Source organism: Triticum urartu, chromosome 4A (genome assembly GCF_056163025.1).
Source record: "Triticum urartu cultivar PI428250 chromosome 4A, HENAU_Tu73, whole genome shotgun sequence".
Classification (NCBI taxonomy): Eukaryota; Viridiplantae; Streptophyta; class Magnoliopsida; order Poales; family Poaceae; genus Triticum; species Triticum urartu.
In genome coordinates, this window is record NC_141876.1 from 605,407,532 (window position 1) to 605,431,850 (window position 24,319).

Consider the following 24,319-nt stretch of genomic DNA (forward strand, 5'->3'; position numbering starts at 1 on the left):
CCACCGGAAGCAACCCGTTGCCAACTCTCACTCGATCGCCCCCTCCTCCATCGTCATGGCCGCCAACCACGGGAAACAGTGCACCTCATGCACTATTAGAACTTGATGTACTATTGTAATTATATGCATGTTAGCCCGGATTTTATTTGATGGCTTGTTTTTAATCCTTAGAATTAATGCGTTGAAAATTACCAGTGATGCTAAATATGTTTCTGGGTCAAGGTGAATTTGTTGGTGCATATACATATGATTGTCATGTTTTTATCGGCTGCGAAATTTGATTGAGTTCAATTTGTTTTCAATCAAATGTGAACTAGATATTCCCATGTTTTAATTAACAAGCAAAGAAATTGGAATCATAGTGAAGGAAATATGCCCTAGAGGCAATAATATAATTGTTATTTATATTTCCTTATATCATGATAAATGTTATTATTCATGCTAGAATTGTATTAACCGGAAACTTAGTACATGTGTGAATACATAGACAAACAGAGTGTCTTTAGTATGCCTCTACTTGACTAATTCGTTAATCAAAAAATAGTTAAGTTATCTAACCATAGACATGTGTTGTCATTTGCTAAACGGGATCACATCATTAGAGAATGATGTGATGGACAAGACTCATCCGCTAGCTTACATAATGATCGTATAGTTTTATTGCTATTGCTTTCTTTATGACTTATACATATTCCTCTAACTATGAGATTATGCAACTCCCGAATACCGGAGGAACACCTTGTGTGCTATCAAACGTCACAACGTAACTGGGTGATTATAAATATGCTCTACATGTGTCTTCAATGGTGTTTGTTGAGCTGGCATAGATCAAGATTAGGATTTTTCACTCCGTGTATCGGAGAGGTATCTCTGGGTCCTCTCGGTAGTGCTCATCACTATAAGCCTTGCAAGCAATGTGACTAATGAGTTAGTTGCGGGGTGATGTATTACGGAATGAGTAAAGAGACTTGTCGGTAACGAGATTGAACTAGGTATGAGAATACCGACGATCGAATCTCGGGCAAGTAACATACCGTGACAAAGGGAATAATGTATGTTGTCATAAGGTTCGACCGATAAAGATCTTCGTAGAATATGTAGAAACCAATATGGGCATCCAGGTTCCGATATTGATTATTGACCAAAAAGGTGTCTCAGTCATGTCTACATAGTTCTCGAACCCGTAGGGTCCGCACGCTTAACGTTCGTTGACGATATAGTACTATATGAGTTATGTATGTTGGTAACCGAATATTGTTCGGAGTCCCGGATGAGATCACGGACATGACGAGGAGCTCCGGAATGGTCCGGAGGTAAAGATTGATATATAGGATGATATGGTTCGGCCAATGGGTGAAGCCCATGAGGCTTTAGGTCGGTGCAAAAAGAGTTTTGCGGAGGCCCGGGGGGGGGGGGGGGGGGGGCAAACGCCGTAGACCCTGGAGTCTGGCCCTAGGCCAGATGCCAAGGACTGTGGCGTCTGGTCCTGGAAGTCCGAGTAAGACTCTCCCTTGCGGGCAAAACCGACTTTAAGGAGGCTTTTACTTCAAGTTTCGACCCTAGGGCTCAACATATAAATAGAGGGCAGGGCTAGCACCTAGAACACATCAAGAAACACCAAGCCGTTTGCCGGCAACCCCGTCCCCTCTAGTTTATCTTCCGTCATAATTTTCGTAATGCTTAGGCGAAGCCCTGCGGAGATTGTTCTTCACCAACACCGTCATCACGCCGTCGTGCTGCCGGAACTCATCTACTACTTCGCCCCTTTTGCTGGATCAAGAAGACGAGGACGTCATCGAGCTGAACGTGTGCTGAACGCGGAGGTGCCGTACGTTCGGTACTAGATCGGGATGGATCGTGAAGGTGTACGACTACATTAACCACATTGATAAACGCTTCTACTTTGCGATCTTCAAGGGTATGAAGATGCTCTCTCTCTCTCATTGCTATGCATCTCCTAGATAGATCTTATGTGAGCGTAGGAAAATTTTAAAATTGCATGCTACGTTTCCCAACACATAGCACGTTCCCATTTCAGAAGTGAACTGGATTAGAGGCCAAACTTCAATTTCGTCGATCAATTGAATTATTGCAACCGAACAGGGGCTGAACTTTGCACTTGCAACTTTGCAAGGAGTAAGAAATCAAAATACTGACGCACAAACAGACACATGGTAATAAAAAAACTTTCCTTTTGTGTAAATAAAAGCGAGTATTTTTCGGAATCGGTTTTGCATTGCCGCGTCTTTGTTTCTTACCATCTTCGTGTGAACATACTCTTATCAAATCCACCGGAACGGAAGTAACCCGTGTTAGCCCAACTACAGACTAGAGATGAACTACTGCCGGATGCCTTGCTACACTAGCAGAGGAGGACACGAACTGGGTGCTACACACACACAATCGAGTTGGAGCGGAGCTCACGTACTAGACTGCTAGTGGCTGAACAATGCTTCTACACTGAACACACACACATATGGGAGAGCTCTTGAGGCCGATTGATATTGCACGGGAATGGCCTGCGTTACATTGCAAGGACTCAGGGTCCTTATATAGGGATTTACAAAGTGCCTATTGCAGCTGTACGTGAGAGAGTGGTGGCTGCCTAGAAACTCAATGCACTAAAGCTAAAAGACTAGTTCAGCTCAGTCTTCTTACCAGCTAAAGTCTAATACTACTTAGCTGCTTCTCCACCTCAGGCTTTTGACTAGATAAAGTCTAACATTACTTAGCTACCTCAGCCTTTAGGACCGGAGAAAGCCTAGCATAGTGCTTAGCTATTTTCCAAGCAACGGCAATTGTGTTCTGTCCTGTAGACTAGGTTTGATACAACAATCTCCCCCTCAAACCTGTCGAAGGGACTTGACGTCAATGATCCTGACTTTGTCACGCAGCTCTTGGAACCGGACGCGGCCAAGAGCTTTTGTCAGGATATCCACCTTCTTCTCACCGGTCCTGATGAACTCCATGATCACCATACCTTTCTCGACGCAGTCACGTATGAAGTGATAGAGGAGATCGATGTGCTTGCTGCGGTCATGAAGCACTGGATTCTTGCAGAGTGAAATCGCCGACTTGTTGTCGACGAAGATGAGCGCAGGGGTGGTGTCCTGATTCAGCATCTCGCTGAGAAGGCGAGCAAGCCAAATGCCTTGACAGGCTGCTGTAGCTGCCGCGATGTAGTCCGCCTCGCATGAAGATGCGGCGACAACCTTCTGCCTCACCGATTGCCAGCTGACTGGACTATTCCTGAGAAGGAACAATATGCCCGAGGTGCTCTTCTGGGAGTCCACATCACCAGCGTGGTCGGAGTCGCTGTACCCAACTAAGCTCTCGCCGTCGCCACGACGATACACGCATCCATGCGTTAGCGTACCCGCGATGTACCGGAGCAGGTGCTTGACAGCAGCGAGGTGATCGACTGTCGGGGCTTCCATAAACCTACTTAGGTACCCGACAACGAACGTAATGTCCGGTCGGGTGTGCACAAGATACCTGAGGCTCCCGATGATGCTACGGTAGAGCGTAGCGTCCACCGCCTTCTTGGAGCTATCCTTGCTGAGCTTCAGTCGTGCCTCCAATAGAGCATGCACGGCATGCAGTCCTTCATGCCTGCTCGCTTGAGCATCTTGGCGGCGTAGGCCGCCTGCGTGATCGTGGTGCGACCACCCTCCTGGCTTACCTCTAATCCGAGGTAGTACCGGGGCAGCCCGAGGTCGCTCATGCTGAAAAGACGATGCATCTCTCCCTTGAAGCGTCGAACCTCTTCGGGCTCTGCCCCGACGATGACCAGGTCATCGACGTAGATGCCGACGATGAGCAACGTGTTCACGGTGCCACGCGAGTACACGCCATGCTCAGAAGCACTGCGTGAGAACCCAAGGGATGCGAGGCTTGCATCAAGCTTGGTGTTCCATGCCCTTGGGGCTTGCCAGAGACCGTACAGGGCCTTGTGTAGCCTGTGCACACCCTGCTTGTGGTTCTTGGCGACAAACCGTGGAGGCTGGGAGACGTACACCTCCTTGTTGAGGTCGCCGTTGAGAAACGCCGACTTGACGTCCATGTGGTGTACCTCCCACCCGCGGTGAGCAACCACTACAAGGATGAGCCGCACGGACTCCAGCCTTGCCACCGGAGCAAAGACTTCCTCGAAGTCCACTCCTTCACGCTGCACGTAGACCTTTGCGACGAGGCGCGTCTTGTGCTTGACAATCGCGCCGTGCTCGTCCTTCTTCACCTTGAACATCCACTTGAGCCCGATGGCTCGGTGCCCAACAGGCAGTGTGGTGAGTGTCCAAGTGGCGTTGTCGTTGATCGATGCCAGCTCATCCAGCATCGCGTGGCGCCAGCAATACTCTTGCTCAGCCTCCGCGAACGTGGTCGGTTCCTCGCCAGCCATCAGTGTTGGGTTTCGTAGTAATTTCAAAAAATTTCCTACGCACACGCAAGATCATGGTGATGCATAGCAACGAGAGGGGAGAGTATGATCTACGTACCCTTGTAGATCGCAACGGAGGCAGTGACGCAACGTAGAGGAAGTAGTCGTACGTCTTCCCGATCTGACCGATCCAAGCACCGTTACTCCGGCACCTCCGAGTTCTTAGCACACGTACATCTCGATGACGCTCCCCGGGCTCCGATCCAGCAAAGCTTCGGGGATGAGTTCCGTCAGCACAACGGCGTGGTGACGATGATGATGTTCTACCGACGCAGGGCTTCGCCTAAGCACTACAACGATATGACCGAGGTGGAATATGGTGGCAGGGGGCACCACACACGGCTAAGGAACGATCACGAGGATCAATTGTGTGTTCTAGGGTGCCCCCTGCCCCCGTATATAAAGGAGCAAGGGGGAGGCCGGCCGGCCCTTGTTTGGCGCGCCAGGAGGAGTCCTCCTCCTAGTAGGAGTAAGGAGGGAGAAAGAGGTGGAGGGGGAGAGGGAAAAAGGGGGGGGCGCCGCCCCCCCTCTCCTAGTCCAATTCGGACAGGGGGGAGGAGGCGCGCGGCCCACCTCTGGCAGCCCCTCTCTATCTCCACTAAGACCCATATGGCCCATTATTTCTCCCAGGGGGGTTCCGGTAACCCTCCGGCTCTCCGGTTTTCTCCGAAATCACCCGGAACACTTCCGGTGTCCGAATATAGCCGTCCAATATATCAATCTTTATGTCTCGACAATTTCGAGACTCCTCGCCATGTCCGTGATCACATCCGGGACTCCGAACTAACTTCGGTACATCAAAATGCATAAACTCATAATAACTGTCATCGTAACGTTAAGCGTGCGGACCCTACGGTTCGAGAACAATGTAGACATGACCGAGACACGTCTCCGGTCAATAACCAATAGCGGAACTTGGATGCCCATATTGGCTCCTACATATTCTACGAAGATCTTTATCGGTCAGACCGCATAACAACATACGTTGTTCCCTTTGTCATCGGTATGTTACTTGCCCGAGATTCGATCGTCGGTATCCAATACCTAGTTCAATCTCGTTACCGGCAAGTCTCTTTACTCGTTCCGTAATACATCATCTCGCAACTAACTCATTAGTTGCAATGCTTGCAAGGCTTATGCGATGTGCATTACCGAGAGGGCCCAGAGATACCTCTCCGACAATCGGAGTGACAAATCCTAATCTCGAAATACGCTAACCCAACATCTACCTTTGGAGACACCTGTAGAGCTCCTTTATAATCACCCATTTACGTTGTGACGTTTGGTAGCACACAAAGTGTTCCTCCGGCAAACGGGAGTTGCATAATCTCATAGTCATACGAACATGTATAAGTCATGAAGAAAGCAATAGCAACATACTAAACGATCGGGTGCTAAGCTAATGGAATGGGTCATGTCAATCAGATCATTCAACTAATGATGTGACCTCGTTAATCAAATAACAACTCTTTGTTCATGGTTAGGAAACATAACCATCTTTGATTAACGAGCTAGTCAAGTAGAGGCATACTAGTGACACTTTGTTTGTCTATGTATTCACACATGTATTATGTTTCCGGTTAATACAATTCTAGCATGAATAATAAACATTTATCATGATATAAGGAAATAAATAATAACTTTATTATTGCCTCTAGGGCATATTTCCTTCAGTCTCCCACTTGCACTAGAGTCAATAATCTATATTACACTGTAATGATTCTAACACCCATGGAGTCTTGGTGCTGATCATGTTTTGCTCGTGGAAGAGGCTTAGTCAACGGGTCTGCAACATTCAGATCCGTATGTATCTTGCAAATCTCTATGTCTCCCACTTGGACTAGATCCCGGATGGAATTGAAGCGTCTCTTGATGTGTTTGGTCCTTTTGTGAAATCTGGATTCCTTTGCCAAGGCAATTGCACCAGTATTGTCACAAAAGATTTTCATTGGACCCGATGCACTAGGTATGACACCTAGATCGGATATGAACTCCTTCATCCAGACTCCTTCGTTTGCTGCTTCCGAAGCAACTATGTACTCCGCTTCACATGTAGATCTCGCTACGACGCTTTGTTTAGAACTGCACCAACTGATAGCTCCACCGTTTAATGTAAACACGTATCCGGTTTGCGATTTAGAATCGTCCGGATCAGTGTCAAAGCTTGCATCAACGTAACCTCTTACGGTGAGCTCTTTGTCACCTCCATATACGAGAAACATATCCTTAGTCCTTTTTAGGTATTTCAGGATGTTCTTGACCGCTGTCCAGTGATCCACTCCTGGATTACTTTGGTACCTCCCTGCTAAGCTTATAGCAAGGCACACATCAGGTCTGGTACAGAGCATTGCATACATGATAGAGCCTATGGCTGAAGCATAGGGAACATCTTTCATTTTCTCTCTATCTTCTGCAGTGGTCGGGCATTGAGTCTTACTCAACTTCACACCTTGTAACACAGGCAAGAACCCTTTCTTTGCTTGATCCATTTTGAACTTTTTCAAAATCTTGTCAAGGTATGTGCTTTGTGAACGTCCAATTAAGCGTCTTGATCTATCTCTATAGATCTTTATGCCTAATATGTAAGCAGCTTCACCGAGGTCTTTCATTGAAAAACTCTTATTCAAGTATCCTTTTATGCTATCCAGAAATTCTATATTATTTCCAATCAGTAATATGTCATCCACATATAATATCAGAAATGCTACAGAGCTCCCAATCACTTTCTTGTAAATACAGGCTTCTCCAAAAGTCTGTATAAAACCAAATGCTTTGATCACACTATCAAAACGTTTATTCCAACTCCAAGATGCTTGCACCAGTCCATAAATGGATCGCTGGAGCTTGCACACTTTGTTAGCTCCCTTTGGATTGACAAAACCTTCCGGTTGCATCATATACAACTCTTCTTCCAGAAATCCATTCAGGAATGCAGTTTTGACATCCATCTGCCAAATTTCATAATCATAAAATGCGGCAATTGCTAACATGATTCGGACAGACTTAAGCATCGCTACGGGTGAGAAGGTCTCATCGTAGTCAATCCCTTGAACTTGTCGAAAACCTTTTGCGACAAGTCGAGATTTGTAGACAGTAACATTACCGTCAGCGTCAGTCTTCTTCTTGAATATCCATTTATTCTCAATTGCTTGCTGATCATCGGGCAAGTCAACCAAAGTCCATACTTTGTTCTCATACATGGATCCCATCTCAGATTTCATGGCTTCAAGCCATTTTGCGGAATCTGGGCTCACCATCGCTTCTTCATAGTTCGTAGGTTCATCATGATCTAGTAGCATGACTTCCAGAACAGGATTACCGTACCACTCTGGCGCGGATCTCACTCTGGTTGATCTACGAGGTTCAGTAGTATCTTGATCTGAAGTTTCATGATCATTATCATTAGCTTCCCCACTAACTGGTGTAGGTGTCACTGAAACAGTTTTCTATGACGTACTACTTTCCAATAAGGGAGCAGGTACAGTTACCTCGTCAAGTTCTACTTTCCTCCCACTCACTTCTTTCGAGAGAAACTCCTTCTCTAGAAAGTTTCTGAATTTAGCAACAAAAGTCTTGCCTTCGGATCTGTGATAGAAGGTGTATCCAATAGTTTCCTTTGGATATCCTATGAAGACACATTTTTCCGATTTGGGTTCGAGCTTATCAGGTTGAAGCTTTTTCACATAAGCATCGCAACCCCAAACTTTCAGAAACGACAACTTTGGTTTCTTGCCAAACCACAGTTCATAAGGCGTCGTCTCAACGGATTTTGATGGTGCCCTATTTAACGTGAATGCGGCTGTCTCTAGAGCGTATCCCCAAAATGATAGCGGTAAATCAGTAAGAGACATCATAGATCGCACCATATCTAGTAAAGTACGATTACGACGTTTGGACACACCATTACGCTGTGGTGTTCCGGGTGGCGTGAGTTGCGAAACTATTCCACAATTTTTCAAATGTACACCAAACTCGTAACTCAAATATTCTCCTCCACGATCAGATCGTAGAAACTTTATTTTCTTGTTACGATGATTTTTAACTTCACTCTTAAATTCTTTGAACTTTTCAAATGTTTCAGACTTATGTTTCATTAAGTAGATATACCCATATCTGCTTAAGTCATCTATGAAGGTGAGAAAATAACGATATCCGCCACGAGCCTCAATATTCATCGGACCACATACATCTGTATGTATGATCTCCAACAAATCTGTTGCTCTCTCCATAGTACCGGAGAACGGTGTTTTAGTCATCTTGCCCATGAGGCACGGTTCGCAAGTACCAAGTGATTCATAACCAAGCGGTTCCAAAAGTCCATCAGTATGGAGTTTCTTCATGCGCTTTACACCGATATGACCTAAACGGCAGTGCCACAAATAAGTTGCACCATCATTATCAACTCTGCATCTTTTGGTTTCAACATTATGAATATGTGTATCACTACTATCGAGATTCAATAAGAATAGACCACTCTTCAAGGGTGCATGACCATAAAAGATATTACTCATATAAATAGAACAACCATTATTCTCTGATTTAAATGAATAACCGTCTCGCATTAAACAAGATCCAGATATAATGTTCATGCTCAACGCTGGCACCAAATAACAATTATTTAGGTCTAATATTAATCCCGAAGGTAGTTGTAGAGGTAGCGTGCCGACCGCGATCACATCGACTTTGGAACCGTTTCCCACGTGCATCGTCACCTCGTCCTTAGCCAATCTTCGCTTAATCCGTAGTCCCTATTTCGAGTTGCAAATATTAGCAACAGAACCAGTATCAAATACCCAGGTGCTACTGCGAGCATTAGTAAGGTACACATCAATAACATGTATATCACATATACCTTTGTTCACCTTGCCATCCTTCTTATCCGCCAAATACTTGGGGCAGTTCTGCTTCCAGTGACCAGTCTGCTTGCAGTAGAAGCACTCAGTTTCAGGCTTAGGTCCAGACTTGGGTTTCTTCTCTTGAGCAGCAACTTGCTTGCCGTTCTTCTTGAAGTTCCCCTTCTTCTTCCCTTTGCCCTTTTTCTTGAAACTAGTGGTCTTGTTGACCATCAACACTTGATGCTCCTTCTTGATTTCTACCTCCGCAGCTTTCAGCATTGCGAAGAGCTCGGGAATAGTCTTATTCATCCCTTGCATATTATAGTTCATCACGAAGCTCTTGTAGCTTGGTGGCAGTGATTGGAGAATTCTGTCAATGACACAATCATCTGGAAGATTAACTCCCAATTGAATCAAGTGATTATTATACCCAGACATTTTGAGTATATGCTCACTGACAGAACTGTTCTCCTCCATCTTGCAGCTATAGAACTTATTGGAGACTTCATATCTCTCAATCCGGGCATTTGCTTGAAATATTAACTTCAACTCCTGGAACATCTCATATGCTCCATGACGTTCAAAACATCGTTGAAGTCCCGATTCTAAGCCGTAAAGCATGGCACACTGAACTATCGAGTAGTCATCAGCTTTGCTCTGCCAGATGTTCATAACATCTGGTGTTGCTCCAGCAGCAGGCCTGGCACCCAGCGGTGCTTCCAGGATGTAATTCTTCTGTGCAGCAATGAGGATAATCCTCAAGTTACGGACCCAGTCTGTGTAATTCCTACCATCATCTTTCAACTTTGCTTTCTCAAGGAACGCATTAAAATTCAACGGAACAACAACACGAGCCATCTATCTACAATCAAACATAAACAAGCAAGATACTATCAGGTACTAAGTTCATGATAAATTTAAGTTCAATTTAATCATATTACTTAAGAACTCCCACTTAGATAGACATCACTCTAATCCTCTAAGTGATCACGTGATCCAAATCAACTAAACCATGTCCGATCATCACGTGAGATGGAGTAGTTTCATTGGTGAACATCATTATGTTGATCATATCTACTATATGATTCATGCTCGACCTTTCGGTCTCCGTGTTCCGAGGCCATATCTGTATATGCTTGGCTCGTCAAGTATAACCTGAGTATTCCGCGTGTGCAACTGTTTTGCACCTGTTGTATTTGAATGTAGAGCCTATCACACCCGATCATCACGTGGTGTCTCAGCACGAAGAACTTTCGCAACGGTGCATACTCAGGGAGAACACTTCTTGATAATTTAGTGAGAGATCATCTTATAATGCTACCATCAATCAAAGCAAGATAAGATGCATAAAAGATAAACATCACATGCAATCAATATAAGTGATATGATATGGCCATCATCATCTTGTGCTTGTGATCTCCATCTCCGAAGCACCGTCATGATCACCATCGTCACCGGCGCGACACCTTGATCTCCATCGTAGCATCGTTGTCGTCTTGCCAATCTTATGCTTCCATGACTATCACTACCGCTTAGTAATAAAGTAAAGCATTACATCGCGATTGCATTGCATACAATAAAGCGACAACCATATGGCTCCTGCCAGTTGCCGATAACTCGGTTACAAAACATGATCATCTCATACAATAAAATTCAGCATCATGCCTTGACCATATCACATCACAACATGCCCTGCAAAAACAAGTTAGACGTCCTCTACTTTGTTGTTGCAAGTTTTACGTGGCTGCTACGGGCTTAAGCAAGAACCAATCTCACCTACACATCAAAACCACAACGATAGTTTTTCAAATAGACTCCGTTTTAACCTTCGCAAGGACCGGGCGTAGCCACACTTGGTTCAACTAAAGTTGGAGAGACAGTCGCCCGCAAGCCACCTGTGTGCAAAGCACGTCGGGGGAACCGGTCTCGCGTAAGCGTACGCGTAATGTTGGTCCGGGTCGTCTCGTCCAACAATACCGCCGAACCAAAGTATGACATGCTGGTAGGCAGTATGACTTATATCGCCCACAACTCACTTGTGTTCTACTCGTGCAAATAACATCAAACCATAAAACCTAGGCTCGGATGCCACTGTTGGGTTTCGTAGTAATTTCAAAAAATTTCCTACGCACACGCAAGATCATGGTGATGCATAGCAACGAGAGGGGAGAGTATGATCTACGTACCCTTGTAGATCGCAACGGAAGCAGTGATGCAACGTAGAGGAAGTAGTCGTACGTCTTCCCGATCCGACCGATCCAAGCACCGTTACTCCGGCACCTCCGAGTTCTTAGCACACGTACAGCTCGATGACGCTCCCCGGGCTCCGATCCAGCAAAGCTTCGGGGATGAGTTCCATCAGCACAACGGCGTGGTGACGATGATGATGTTCTATCGACGCAGGGCTTCGCCTAAGCACTACAACGATATGACCAAGGTGGAATATGGTGGCAGGGTGCACCGCACACGGCTAAGGAACGATCACGAGGATCAATTGTGTGTTCTAGGGTGCCCCCTGCCCCCGTATATAAAGGAGCAAGGGGGAGGCCAGCCGGCCCTTGTTTGGCGCGCCAGGAGGAGTCCTCCTCCTAGTAGGAGTAGGACTCCTACTAGGAGGGGGAAAGAGGTGGAGGGGGAGAGGGAAAAAGGGGGGGCGCCGCCCCCCTCTCCTAGTCCAATTCGGACAGGGGGGAGGAGGCGCGCGGCCCACCTCTGGCAGCCCCTCTCTCTCTCCACTAAGGCCCATATGGCCCATTATTTCTCCCGGGGGGTTCCGGTAACCCTCCGGCTCTCCGGTTTTCTCCGAAATCACCCGGAACACTTCCGGTGTCCGAATATAGCCGTCCAATATATCAATCTTTATGTCTCGACCATTTCGAGACTCCTCGTCATGTCCGTGATCACATCCGGGACTCCGAACTAACTTCAGTACATCAAAATGCATAAACTCATAATAACTGTCATCGTAACGTTAAGCGTGCGGACCCTACGGTTCGAGAACAATGTAGACATGACCGAGACACGTCTCCGGTCAATAACCAATAGCGGGACCTGGATGCCCATATTGGCTCCTACATATTCTACGAAGATCTTTATCGGTCAGACCGCATAACAACATACGTTGTTCCCTTTGTCATCGGTATGTTACTTGCCCGAGATTCGATCGTCGGTATCCAATACCTAGTTCAATCTCGTTACCGGCAAGTCTCTTTACTCGTTCCGTAATACATCATCTCGCAACTAACTCATTAGTTGCAATGCTTGCAAGGCTTATGTGATGTGCATTACCGAGAGGGCCCAGAGATACCTCTCCGACAATCGGAGTGACAAATCCTAATCTCGAAATACGCCAACCCAACATCTACCTTTGGAGACACCTGTAGAGCTCCTTTATAATCACCCATTTACGTTGTGACGTTTGGTAGCACACAAAGTGTTCCTCCGGCAAACGGGAGTTGCATAATCTCATAGTCATAGGAACATGTATAAGTCATGAAGAAAGCAATAGCAACATACTAAATGATCGGGTGCTAAGCTAATGGAATGGGTCATGTCAATCAGATCATTCAACTAATGATGTGACCTCGTTAATCAAATAACAACTCTTTGTTCATGGTTAGGAAATATAACCATCTTTGATTAACGAGCTAGTCAAGTAGAGGCATACTAGTGACACTTTGTTTGTCTATGTATTCACACATGTATTATGTTTCCGGTTAATACAATTCTAGCATGAATAATAAACATTTATCATGATATAAGGAAATAAATAATAACTTTATTATTGCCTCTAGGGCATATTTCCTTCAATGCAAGACGTCGTCATCATCAACGTCCTCTTCATCGGGCTGTTGCGGTGTTGCTGCAGCCTCGCCGAGGAGATCCCCCATGTGCCGAAACATGGGGGGGACGCCAACGCTGTCGTCGGAGTCGAACAACTCCGACCTTGCTGTTGACGGGGTCGCAAGCTGCCTCCCGGGACCCACCTTGCTTGGCATCGGGGTGTCCGGGGACATCATACCCGGGGACGCTGTTCTCGGGGTTGCGGTTCCTGGATCCACACCTTCCGGACTTCCCGGGGTCTTGCTTCCCAGGGTTGTAGAGTACATCCGGTACTCCACCGTGAAGGAGCTGCTTGCCGAGGCCTCCCTGACGCCTCCCAAGTCCATCACGCGTCTTCGTCGAAGATGATGTCGCACGAGACATGCACACACTTCGAGATGGGTTCGTACATCTTGTACGCCTTAGAGCCCGTCTCATAGCCCATGAGCACCATTGGGGTGCTCCTGTCGTCGAGCTTCTTCAGCTGTGGGCACATCATCTTGACGTGCCTGAGGCAGCCAAAGGTGCGGAGGAAGCGTACATCAGGCTTGAGGATGAAGACGGTCGTGAGTATGACCTCCCCCCAATACGTGCTTGGCACCTGCTTTGCCTTGAGCATGCAACGTGCCATCCCGAGCACCGTCTGGTTCCTCCGCTCCACGACGCCGTTCTGCTGCGGCGAGTAAGGGGCTGTGAGGTGATACGTCTCCAACGTATCTATTTTTTCTAACGCTTTTCCTCTTGTTTTGGACTCTAATTTGCATGATTTGAATGAAACTAACCCCGGACTGACGCTGATTTCAGCAGAACTACCATGGTGTTGTTTTTGTGCAGAAATAAAAGTTCTTGGAATGGAACGAAACTTTGCGAGAAATTTTTATATAATATATAAGAATTTATGGAGCCAAGACCTACCGGAGAGGGGCCCCTGGGTGGGCACAATCCACCAGGATGCGCCCCCTCTCCTGGCGCGCCCACCAGGTGGGTTGTCCCTGGTGGCCCCGCAGACCCTGAAACCAATGCTATAAAATCCTATTTTCGGAGAAAAAATCAGGGAGAAAGAATTATCGTGATCCATGAGATGGAGCCGTCGCCAAGCCCTGTTCTTCCCCGGGAGGGCAAATCTGGAGTCCGTTTGGGGCTCCGGAGAGGGGGATCTTCGTTCTTCGTCATCACCAACCCTTCTCCATCGCCAATTCCATGATGCTCCCCACCGGGAGTGAGCAATTTCTTCTTAGGCTCGCTGGTCGATGAGAAGTTGGATGAGATTCATCATGTAATCGAGTTAGTTTTGTTAGGACTGCACCCATAGTATCCATTATGTTCTTATATTGATGTTGCTATGACTTTGCCATGCTTAATGCTTGTCACTTTGGGCCCGGTGCCATGATTTCAGATCTGAACCGTTTATGTTATCACCATTATATCCATGTACTAGATCCGATCTTGCAAGTTATTGTCACCTACTACGTGTTATGATCCGTTAACCCTGGAGTGACAATAACCGGGACTTCTTCTGGTGATTACCGTAGTTTGAGGAGTTCATGTATTCATCGTGTGTTAATGCTTTGTTCCGGTTCTCTATTAAAATGATGCATTAATATCCCTTAGTTTTCCATATGGACCCCGCTGCCACGGGAGGGTAGGACAAAAGATGTCAAGCAAGTTCTTTTAATAAAGGACGTATGACTATTTACGGAATACATGCCTACATTATATCAATGAACTGGAGCTACTGCCATATCACCCTAGGTTGTAACTGTCTCATGATGAATATCATCCAACAAGTCACCAATTCAATGCCTACGAATTTATCTTATATTGTTCTTGCTAAGTTACTACTGCTATCATCACTGTTACACTTGTTACCAAACTACTGCTATCACTGTTACCGTTACTATTGTTGTTGTCACTATTATCAAAACTATCAAACCACTTTGCTACGGATCACTTTGCTACAGATAATTAATCTTTAGGTGTGGTTGAATTGACAACTCAGCTGCTAATACTTTCAAATATTCTTTGGCTCCCCTTGTGTTGAATCTATAAATTTGGGTTGAATACTCTACTCTTGAAAACTGTTGCGATCCCCTATACTTGTGGGTTATCAAGACCTTTTTCTGGCACCGTTGCCGGGGAGCATAGCTATATTCGTTGAGTCACTTGGGATTATTATCATATTATCACTATGAAGAATCTGAAGGATGCTAAGACTAAGATTTTTCCCTCAAATACGAGGGGAGGTAAGGAACTGCCATCCAGTTCTGCTTTAGATTCACCTTCTATTATAAGTAAACTTGCAACACCATCACATGCTATTACTTCTGATATGTCGCAAGTTATTGATGATACTACTTCTACTATGGATAATGTTTATGATGATGCCAGTACCTTGCTTGATAATGATGATGTGCCATTTGGTGAATTTCTTGATAAAAAATTGCTAGAGTTAACATCATGTTGTTGAATCTGATGATGAGCTTGAAACTGAATCTCCTGAAACACCTACTAGAACAAGCCTTCCTAGATATGAATTGCCTAAGGTACCGGAAGGTTATGTTATGAGTGAAGAAACAACTAGAGATATTCTTGCTTGCAATGATAGAGATGATCTAGAGAAATTATTATGCAAGTATAAAGAAAAATCTCTGAATACTAGAATGAAATGTGATTCTAAGTTTGCTACTTCATCTATTTTTATTGATGATAAGAATTATGAATTCTATGTTGACTCAGAGTTAATTACTTTGGTTGAATCTAACCCTTTCCATGGTTATGAAACTGAAACTATTGTGGCACATCTTACTAAGTTGAATGATATAGCCATCATTTTTACTCATGATGAGAAAACTCGCTATTACTTTATTCTCAAATTATTTCTGTTTTCATTGAAGGGTGATGCTAAAGCTTGGTACAATACTCTTACTCCTGGTTGTGTGCGTAGTCTCAGGATATGATTTATTACTTCTCTGAAAAATATTTTTCTGCTCATAAGAAACAAGCTGCCTTACAGGAAATATTTAACTTTGTACAAATCAAAGAAAAGAGTCTCCCACAAGCTTGGGGGAGGCTTTGCCAATTACTTAATGCTTTGCCTGATCATCCACTTAAGAAAAATGAAATACCTGACATCTTCTATAATGAACCAACCAATGCTTCTAGGGACTTCCTAAATAGTTGATGCTCGTCGTCATCTTCTTGGTCGCGACGGGCGCCACGTTGGCCGAAGATGGCGTGGTCGAGGTGTCGTGGGAGGAACGCCGAAGGAGGCTGCGCGTGGCGAAGCACCGCCGTGACCTGGAGACGGAGGGGATGATGCGGAAGCTCAGAGAGCTCCGAGAGCAGGGCAAGATCTCGGCGGGGGAGGCTTGGAGGTGCCGCCGCCTATTCGGAGCTGAGCCGGTCGGCGACGAGCTGGTGGCGACGCTGGCCAGCTACTTGGCTCGTGGGAGGGTGTCGGCGGCTTGAAACATAAGCATCAATTCGAATAGCTTTTTCTCTTGACGATTCAAACGGAGTAGTGGAGTATATTTTAGAGAAATTTTAAGCACGACGACCAATCCTGTTTAGGATCAGGCAGTTTGAAAAGGATGTTAATTTCCTCATGTACTTAAATTTTTTGTGATGATATTTGCATGCTTTATTTTATAGTGATCAATATGTTCAGATTTTATTGAACGTACAGTTTCTTCTTAGCGATTTGTCAATGTTTCAGAATTCAGACACGTACGGTTCAGTAACTTTCCTCCTCCTACACCAGTGTGTACTGTACTGCTGCAGTAACATTTTTCCTACTAATATAACAAAACTACTGTAGTACTAGCAACGTCGTTTGCCATGTAAGTACAGGTTCAGTTCATTCGCACGCAGCAGTTCGTTGACGTTTACTGAATCCAACGTGGACACAACGAGAGGACGCACTTCTCCCGTACCTTATTGTTTTGGATGTGTTGGGTTACAGAAAATAGCAGCTCCGGACATGCCCACATTAGAGCAAACTATAAGAGCAACTCTAATGGGAGGATCCATTTTGTCCGTTTGGATCATCTAGACAGAAAACTTAGCCCAACGGGGCGACCCAAACGGACGTCCGTGTCCGCCTGCTGTCCGTCCCCGACCCAAACCTGACCCAAATCTGGGAACAAATGGGTACGAAGCGGACGGAAGCGGACGCTCTCATCCACCGCTGTCGTCCGCTCGTGTCCGCCCCTGGTCCCATATGTCAGCGACTGCAATGCCCGCAGCAAGGCCACCGGTGCTGGTCTCCACCGCGCGCTCGGTCGCTCCTCCGCACCGCAGCAAGGCCACCGGCGCAGGTCGCCGACGCGCGCTCGGCCGCTCCTCCATGCCGCCGCGAGGCCATCGGAGCAGGTCGCCACGGCGCGCTCGGCCGCTCCTCCACGCCCCAGCGAGGCCACCGGCGCAGGGCTCCTCCGCGCGCTCCTGCTGGGGCTCGAGGCCCGGACGGCGGCGCGAGCAGAGGTTGGCTGCAGCAGAGGCGCGAGCAGAGAAAAATCTCGTGCGGGAGGGGATCCGCAAGGAGGAGAGGAGGGGCGGCGCGAGGGAGAGAGAAGGGGGCGGGCGGCGCGAGGGAGAGAGGAGGGGGCGGGCGGTGCGGAGAGTTTGGATCGACGTGCGTTGGATACAAGGCTTGTCCGCCCCATGTCCACTAGGCGGACAGGTGACCCAAACAAACACGAAACGGACAGAATCGGTGTCCGTTTGGGTCCTTGCGTTGGAGTTGCTCTAACTTACAAAAAATCCAACAAATATACAGCATGAAAAACTCAGCACCACCATAAATACCTACCAGCTGGTGACATGGTTAATCACAAGACCCATGTCGGCTCACTCCTATTGGCCATCTTTTTCCCCCCGAGGTAAATAGGAGTTTTATTCTATATATAATGGCAGGATTAGAGTCTAGTGGTAAAAGTGCCTCAATACACGAAGGACCATAGTGTAGCCATACATCAGTAGTACATTCTTAATTACCTGGTGTGGCAACTGGTTCTTCAACATAATCAACCAAGAATGTGCACTAATAAGATTTATTTTGGCCATGAACGGTGAACAATGTTAATCATCAGCTATCGAGGAACTTGGAATGGAGCCCCACCTCTTCCATATATAGGTACAAAAAACATAGAGAGAGAAATGTGTGTTCGTGATTTTGAGTAAAATGTCTTAATAAAATCAATCTAGAATATGATAAAACCCAAAACAACTGCAATGATCACTATAGCCTTAAAATACGTGACCACTGTGCCGGAGACAGGCCTGGGCAGTTATGGCTATAGCCCGAGGCCTAGCAACAACTTTCCTTATAATTCCTTCATAGAAAATATAAAATCACAGAAATTCATCACTCGACATAGCATAGCCCCAGGCATAACCTGCTGCTAGCTCCGCCACCGTGTGACCAAGCATATGCACATCTCCATCTCACTTCATGGACGTCACAATCTCCTATTAATTGTGTCCGCATTGGCACAATTACTGAACAAACACCAAAGAGATTTGTGGAGGAACTGAACAAAGTAAAAGTTCTATGAGATCTTCATGCGGGCATGCAGCTCATATCCCATCAACCTTCAGTTTCCAGCTCAAGATTTTACTTCATATGTTATACTATTCAGTAACATTGCTTGATAAACAAATAAAACCGCAGAAACATTTACTTATATCCAAAAGATTTACTAAGACATGTCAACGAGCCATCATGCAAAACCATCATCATATCATGTCTTGGGCGATAGAAACCACTAGCCGTGTACATGCCGTCACCATTTTCTCATCAATGCCACATCTTTTCGGAGACCAATTTAGAGACTAGATCAAAACTAGGGGTACAAGTTGTAGAGTTCAAATGGAAAGACTAAGCTACTAGTTACAAATAAAATTTGAAGGAAATTAAACCACAAAGCACAAAGTTGATGTTGCGAGAAAATTGAGATTCATTACAACATAATTCATTCGCCTGCTGGCACATGCCAACAACACAAGGAATTGTCGAGCTTACTAGCAAAAGAACAATAGTACGAGAAAGCAAAGAACCATTGTACCACACCAGGCCAGGTGCTAATCAGTGACATGATTCATCAAAAGACCCTTGTTGCCTCTGAGTTGATTATCTTTCTTGTTGACGAGAGTGGCCCCTTCCTTTAAGACTTTTTGATCAAACATTGTCAATGCGCCACATCACAAGGTCTCAGCCATTCTGTAAATATAATTGTGTCAGTGTGAGTCCAAAAAGAGGATGCTATGATAAAATTTCCAATTAAGTAGACGTAAGCATAATTAGGTGTAACATTCGAGGATCCATATTACTTGAAGTTTGATCGAGCACGGATGACATATATTACTGGAAGTTTGTTCGCACACATATGAAATATATAACTTTCTATGTGATCATCACTAATCTAATTATACATTAACTAATGTATAAGTATTTATATAAACATTGTTCCAAATCAAAAAAAGAAATGACATATAGATGTACCTGGTGGATTGTAGAAACTCATGTATGGAATCAAATAACGGAATTTCTCTCTCTTCCATAGCTTCTTCCATTGTAGTGTCCTGATATTAACCTCATAGATGCCAAGGTCCGCAGTTATGAAAATGATATCACTGCCCTCCACAGATCCAATCAGTCTAAGCCTTTTGGTTGGATTTTGAATAGGGATAAGGTTCGTGAGTTCGATGAATCTAGGCATAGTCCATGTGGCAAATCCATTAGAATCCAGTTGTCTTAACCATATGTTGAGGTTTACTGTGTCCACATGCGCAAACCCCAAACTTCCATCCTCCATCGCCATGAGGATAGTGGAACTGCTAATTACAGTCCCCGACAATGGTGCATCAATCAACGATAAGCAATTAGAGCTCAAGTCATATTTGAGAATTTCTACACTATCATCCTCATCATGTGTAAGCATGAAGTGAAGTGCGTTTTCAACAAGGATGGATGGCATTGAGTCGATGAGTACATCAGGTGCAAGTTGTAGACTAGAGCACATATCGCTCCACTCAACATCAGAGCACGACTTGCTCCAGTCACCTGTCAGCGGCGAGGACACACGTGCGTGTGCAACACAATTGTCATCATCTGTCATGTCAAGGCCCAAGAATACCACTTGGAAGGGCCCTGCATGACACGCGCGATGGTCACAACCGCTCGCTGCACAAAAGAGTGCAGTGGCCCCATCGGCGTAGCCCATCGACGTGGGCACTTTTAGCTTTCTTTGGCGACCCGTCATGGGGTCCCAAACAACAAGGTGCGTGGGCGCCCAATTCTCCCGAAGGAGAACGTGACCATGGCGGCAGTCCCACGCAGGGTATTTATAGTTACCCCCGCGGTTGTCGGGAATGTCTCGACCGAATTTCATGGTGGAGATGAAGCGTGGGGAGGGGGCTTTCCTCGGGAAAAACTCAAGGGGCCAGGAATAAAGGAACCCCAGCATGGGAGGAGATCCATGGAACTTACGATAGCGACCACGGAAGGCGTGGCAGGAGAGAATACCGAGCCATCGCTTGTTGGCGACGGAGGCACGCACGAGGCACGCGGGCTCGTTCGGCGGGAGGCGAAAGAAGATCTCCTCGAGTAGTTCGTCGGGCAGCGATTGTATGGGCGACACGGGGGCGGCGGAGGCATGGTTGGTGGAGGCAAGGGTTTCGAAGGGAAGAAGGTTTGAGAGTAGGTTTTTATATTGGTTTTGGATGGTTAGTGTTTCCTGCCAAGATTGACCATCGTATGGGCCACCGAAAGCTCAAGGCTAGCCAAAGAATTGAAAGGGCGAGCTTGGGCTAAAATCAAGACACGCGGGCCCCTGGCAGGCTAGCCGGGCCCGGAGGCAGGCCCGATGTGAGGCTTCCGATCAAGAGGCGAACCCGGTATATTACGGAATGTGTCTACTTAGATAGTTATTTTTATCAAACTACTAATCTAACGGCTACAAACAAAGTGTATCGAGGAAATGGAGGGTCCGAATGTAGGCGCGTGGCGTGTACGTGTATGGTGACGACTTGGCCGACAGACGGAGGCGCCCCACGCACCAGGACGCTCACACTAGTTATCTCTCCCCCTTCCCCTTTCCCTGTCTGCGCTCCGCTCCACTCCACAGTCTACCACACCCACCCAGCCGCTGCCGGAAAGAGCACGGCGACCTCCGCTCTCCAGCGAGTCGCCTAGGCCGCCACCCGAGGGAACTGACATCCGGGTTCATCGGCTCACCCGTGCTCTGCATGCGTGTTTGTGTGTGCTCCACATGCATGCGTTTGCCTGCCGCTGCGTGCATGCCTGGCTCGCGTGCGTGTGTCTGTGTGGTGTGCGCCGTGCGCGTGCATGATATACGGCTTCCTGGGCATCCCTTTGTGACGCTGATTCTGTGCTGCTGCCGCTGATTGCTACTCCTCCTGGCTCCTGCTGGCTGCTGGCTGCTGCTTTTAGTACTTCCCTATACAGTAGCTAGATAGAATATGACCTGTATTTTAAATTTCTTGCAAATTGAACTGACTATTTATTATTTCTTCTATAATATTCTCTAGATTAGATTCTCTTTTGTGCTTTCTATTGCAATATTACTCAATATACACTGTGTTCAATACAAATCATGAAATCATCTGGTTCTTTAGACTTCTTTTTGCAGTACAATTGCATAGGAGATATTCATATGTTTTTCAGAAAAAGGAGAGTATGAATACAACGGCAGTGCTTCATCTATTATGTGATACGCTGTCGTATAACACAAGTACTTTTTTTTTTCTGAAGCGGTGACAAAAGATGTACCTCGTCGATCAATTACAACATGAGTACTAGATTTTATGCGATCAGATTATGAATAACTTTGAAGTAGCATGCTCTGTTGTAACTCTCAACATGGGCTTTTGCCATTGTACTAGTGCTTCACAATTTGGTCTGGATTTCTATGGTAGTGACTACATGGTTTGTATTTTTTGCGTTGTTAGTTTGATCCAACCGGAATTCATAGTGTTCAAGAGTGATGCCTTTGTTCAAGTGCAGTGTGCTAGCAGGGTCACTGTTATGATTTTTTATGTGACTTGTGCATCCATGATCACTTCTTCAATGTTTTTCAGTTCTTTAATGGTTTTCTTTTGAAAGTTTGGAATTTAGGACAGTTTATTCAGGAGCACTAAACGGTTGTTCGGACATCATTCATGGCCCTTCATACTTTTCAGTGCTTTCGTTATGGTTTTGCTTCATGCAAAGCTGTTTGAATGATAAATTATTTTTCAGTTTACTCAGCAAAATGAGTGATTCTGCACTCTAAAATACGTCTATATTCATCTGTATATAGTTCATATTCAAATTTCTAGGAAGACTTATATTTAGGAACCGAGGGAGTATGACTTATATGCATTTTTGCTAGCTTTCGGCATGCGCTTCCCTGCCACTGCCGGATGGCACCGTTTAGTCATTGTTGTGTTGTGGTCATGGATGTTTTCATGGACATGTCAATTATTTTTTCCGTTGCAACGCACGGGCATTTGTGCTAGCAACAAACAAAGAAAATTACAATCGTAGCACGTTGTCATTTTAGAGCTGAATTGGATTGGAGGCTGAACTTGAATTTTGTCGATCAACCGAATTCTTGCAACCGAACAGACGCTGAACTCTGCGCTTGCAACTTTGCAAGGAGTAATAAGAAATCAAAATATTGAGGCACAAACACACACATGGAAATAAAAAACTATCCTTGTGTGTAAATAAAAGCGAGTGGTTTTGGAATCGGTTTTGCATTGCTGCGTGTTTGTTTCTTACCATCTTCGTGTGAAGATACTCCATATCAGATCCGCCAGAAGTAACCCGCCAAGCCAAACTCATCGATCGGCAGCCGCCACCTCCTTCGTCGCCATGGCCAACCACGGGAAACAGCGCACCTGGACGATGACGACGCCGAGCCATCCCGCCCCCGGTGTGGCCTCGCAAGGGAGAGGAGCAGCTGAAGATGACGACGAGGACCACGCCTTCGACCTGAACTGGCAGAAGCTCCCGATGGAGGAGTTGTTCGTCACGCTCGGCACCTGGCCATGGGGCCTGATGTTGGAAATATGAGCAATTTACTGAATGATTTTATTAACAGAAATACTAGATAAAGCATGACTAATATAGTAGAGATAAAACAAGTCATGCGTGCAGACAGAGAGAAGGTAAAGAGCATCTGCATATATGAACTTGAACTAAACACATCTAGAACGGACACTAGATGAAGTTGCACATATGAAGTAGAACCTAATACATGTAGGACGAAAAGTAGAGCAAATAACAGTGTCATGACATCTAAAAGAAAGAGTAAGAACACGTACGGGACAGCAGCAGTAGAAGTACTGGACTTGGGGTCGGTGTCCTCGCCTGCCATGTCGTCGAGGAGGTCATGGACGTCGGGGAAGAAGTCGTCGTCGGGGAAGTAGTCGTCGGCGACCAGATCGTCCGTGATGAAGCAGCCAGCAGTCGCGCTGAGCGCTCCCCAAAAACCTTATCACCCTTCTCCCGTATAGGACTCAAAAGGTGCGGTTTTGGAGGCCTACTGTCCCGACCTGCGGTGCAAGCCGCAAGCCGGGATGGGGAAGATCGTAGCAGCAGCGCAGTGCTCAGGAACTTGTGGCGAGAGGAGGAAGAGGTTCTGGTGCGTCTCTCTGAGAGGAGCGACCTCCCTTTTATAGGCACAAGAGAAGGAGGCGAGAGGCTGCTCCGGGAGCTGAAGGGAACGCGGGAGATGAAACGAACAGACAGCAGCCGAAGGGTGTAGCGTTCGTATTCAATATCCACTACAGCAAAAACTTTCCAGCTCCCGAGTGACCTTTCGTATACCCGTAGTGCATGGAAAAAATTTAGACATCGGCTCATTCCCGCAACCCGCGTCGCGTCGCGTCGTGACGAGGCGTGGCGTGGCGAGGCGGGCGGCGGAGGAGGAGCGCGCGTGGATGTCCCTCTTGTTCTCATGCTCATACAAGTGGGGAAAGAACCTCCCTTATAAGGAGGTCCAACTCCTACTAAACTAGCAATATGGGACTAAACTTTAGTAGTATCCCTTGCTTTGCACAAATGGGCTAAGTGGGCCTCTAGGATTTATTAGAAATTTATGAAATAGTTATTGGGCTGCCCCCAATATAGACTAAATTCCAGCAATCCCCCACCAGATCCCAGAGGCACACAGAAATTTGCCTTTGGTTCCAAAACATTGTTTTATATACCGGTACT

General features: G+C 46.1%; 1 protein-coding gene across 1 annotated transcript; it reads right to left on the bottom strand.

Annotated features, from left to right (window-relative positions):
* Positions 1–17,271: 17,271 nt before the first annotated feature.
* Positions 17,272–20,733, bottom strand: LOC125554983 (uncharacterized). The gene is made up of 2 exons (XM_087521103.1): positions 19,598–20,733; positions 17,272–17,582 (listed from the first exon to the last, which is right to left on the bottom strand). Exons 1-2 carry the CDS (start codon positions 20,559–20,561, stop codon positions 17,272–17,274), a joined length of 1,275 nt encoding a protein of 424 aa, XP_087377229.1. The 5' UTR covers positions 20,562–20,733.
* Positions 20,734–24,319: the final 3,586 nt, after the last annotated feature.

Coding starts and splice junctions, on each gene's coding strand:
- LOC125554983 (XM_087521103.1), bottom strand. CDS start 20,561: ATGCTGGGGTTCCTTTATTCCTGGCCCCTTGAGTTTTTCCCGAGGAAA. Junction 17,583..19,597: donor GAGTTTCTACAATCCACCAG/GTACATCTATAT, acceptor CCTCTGCTGCAG/CCAACCTCTGCTCGCGCCGC.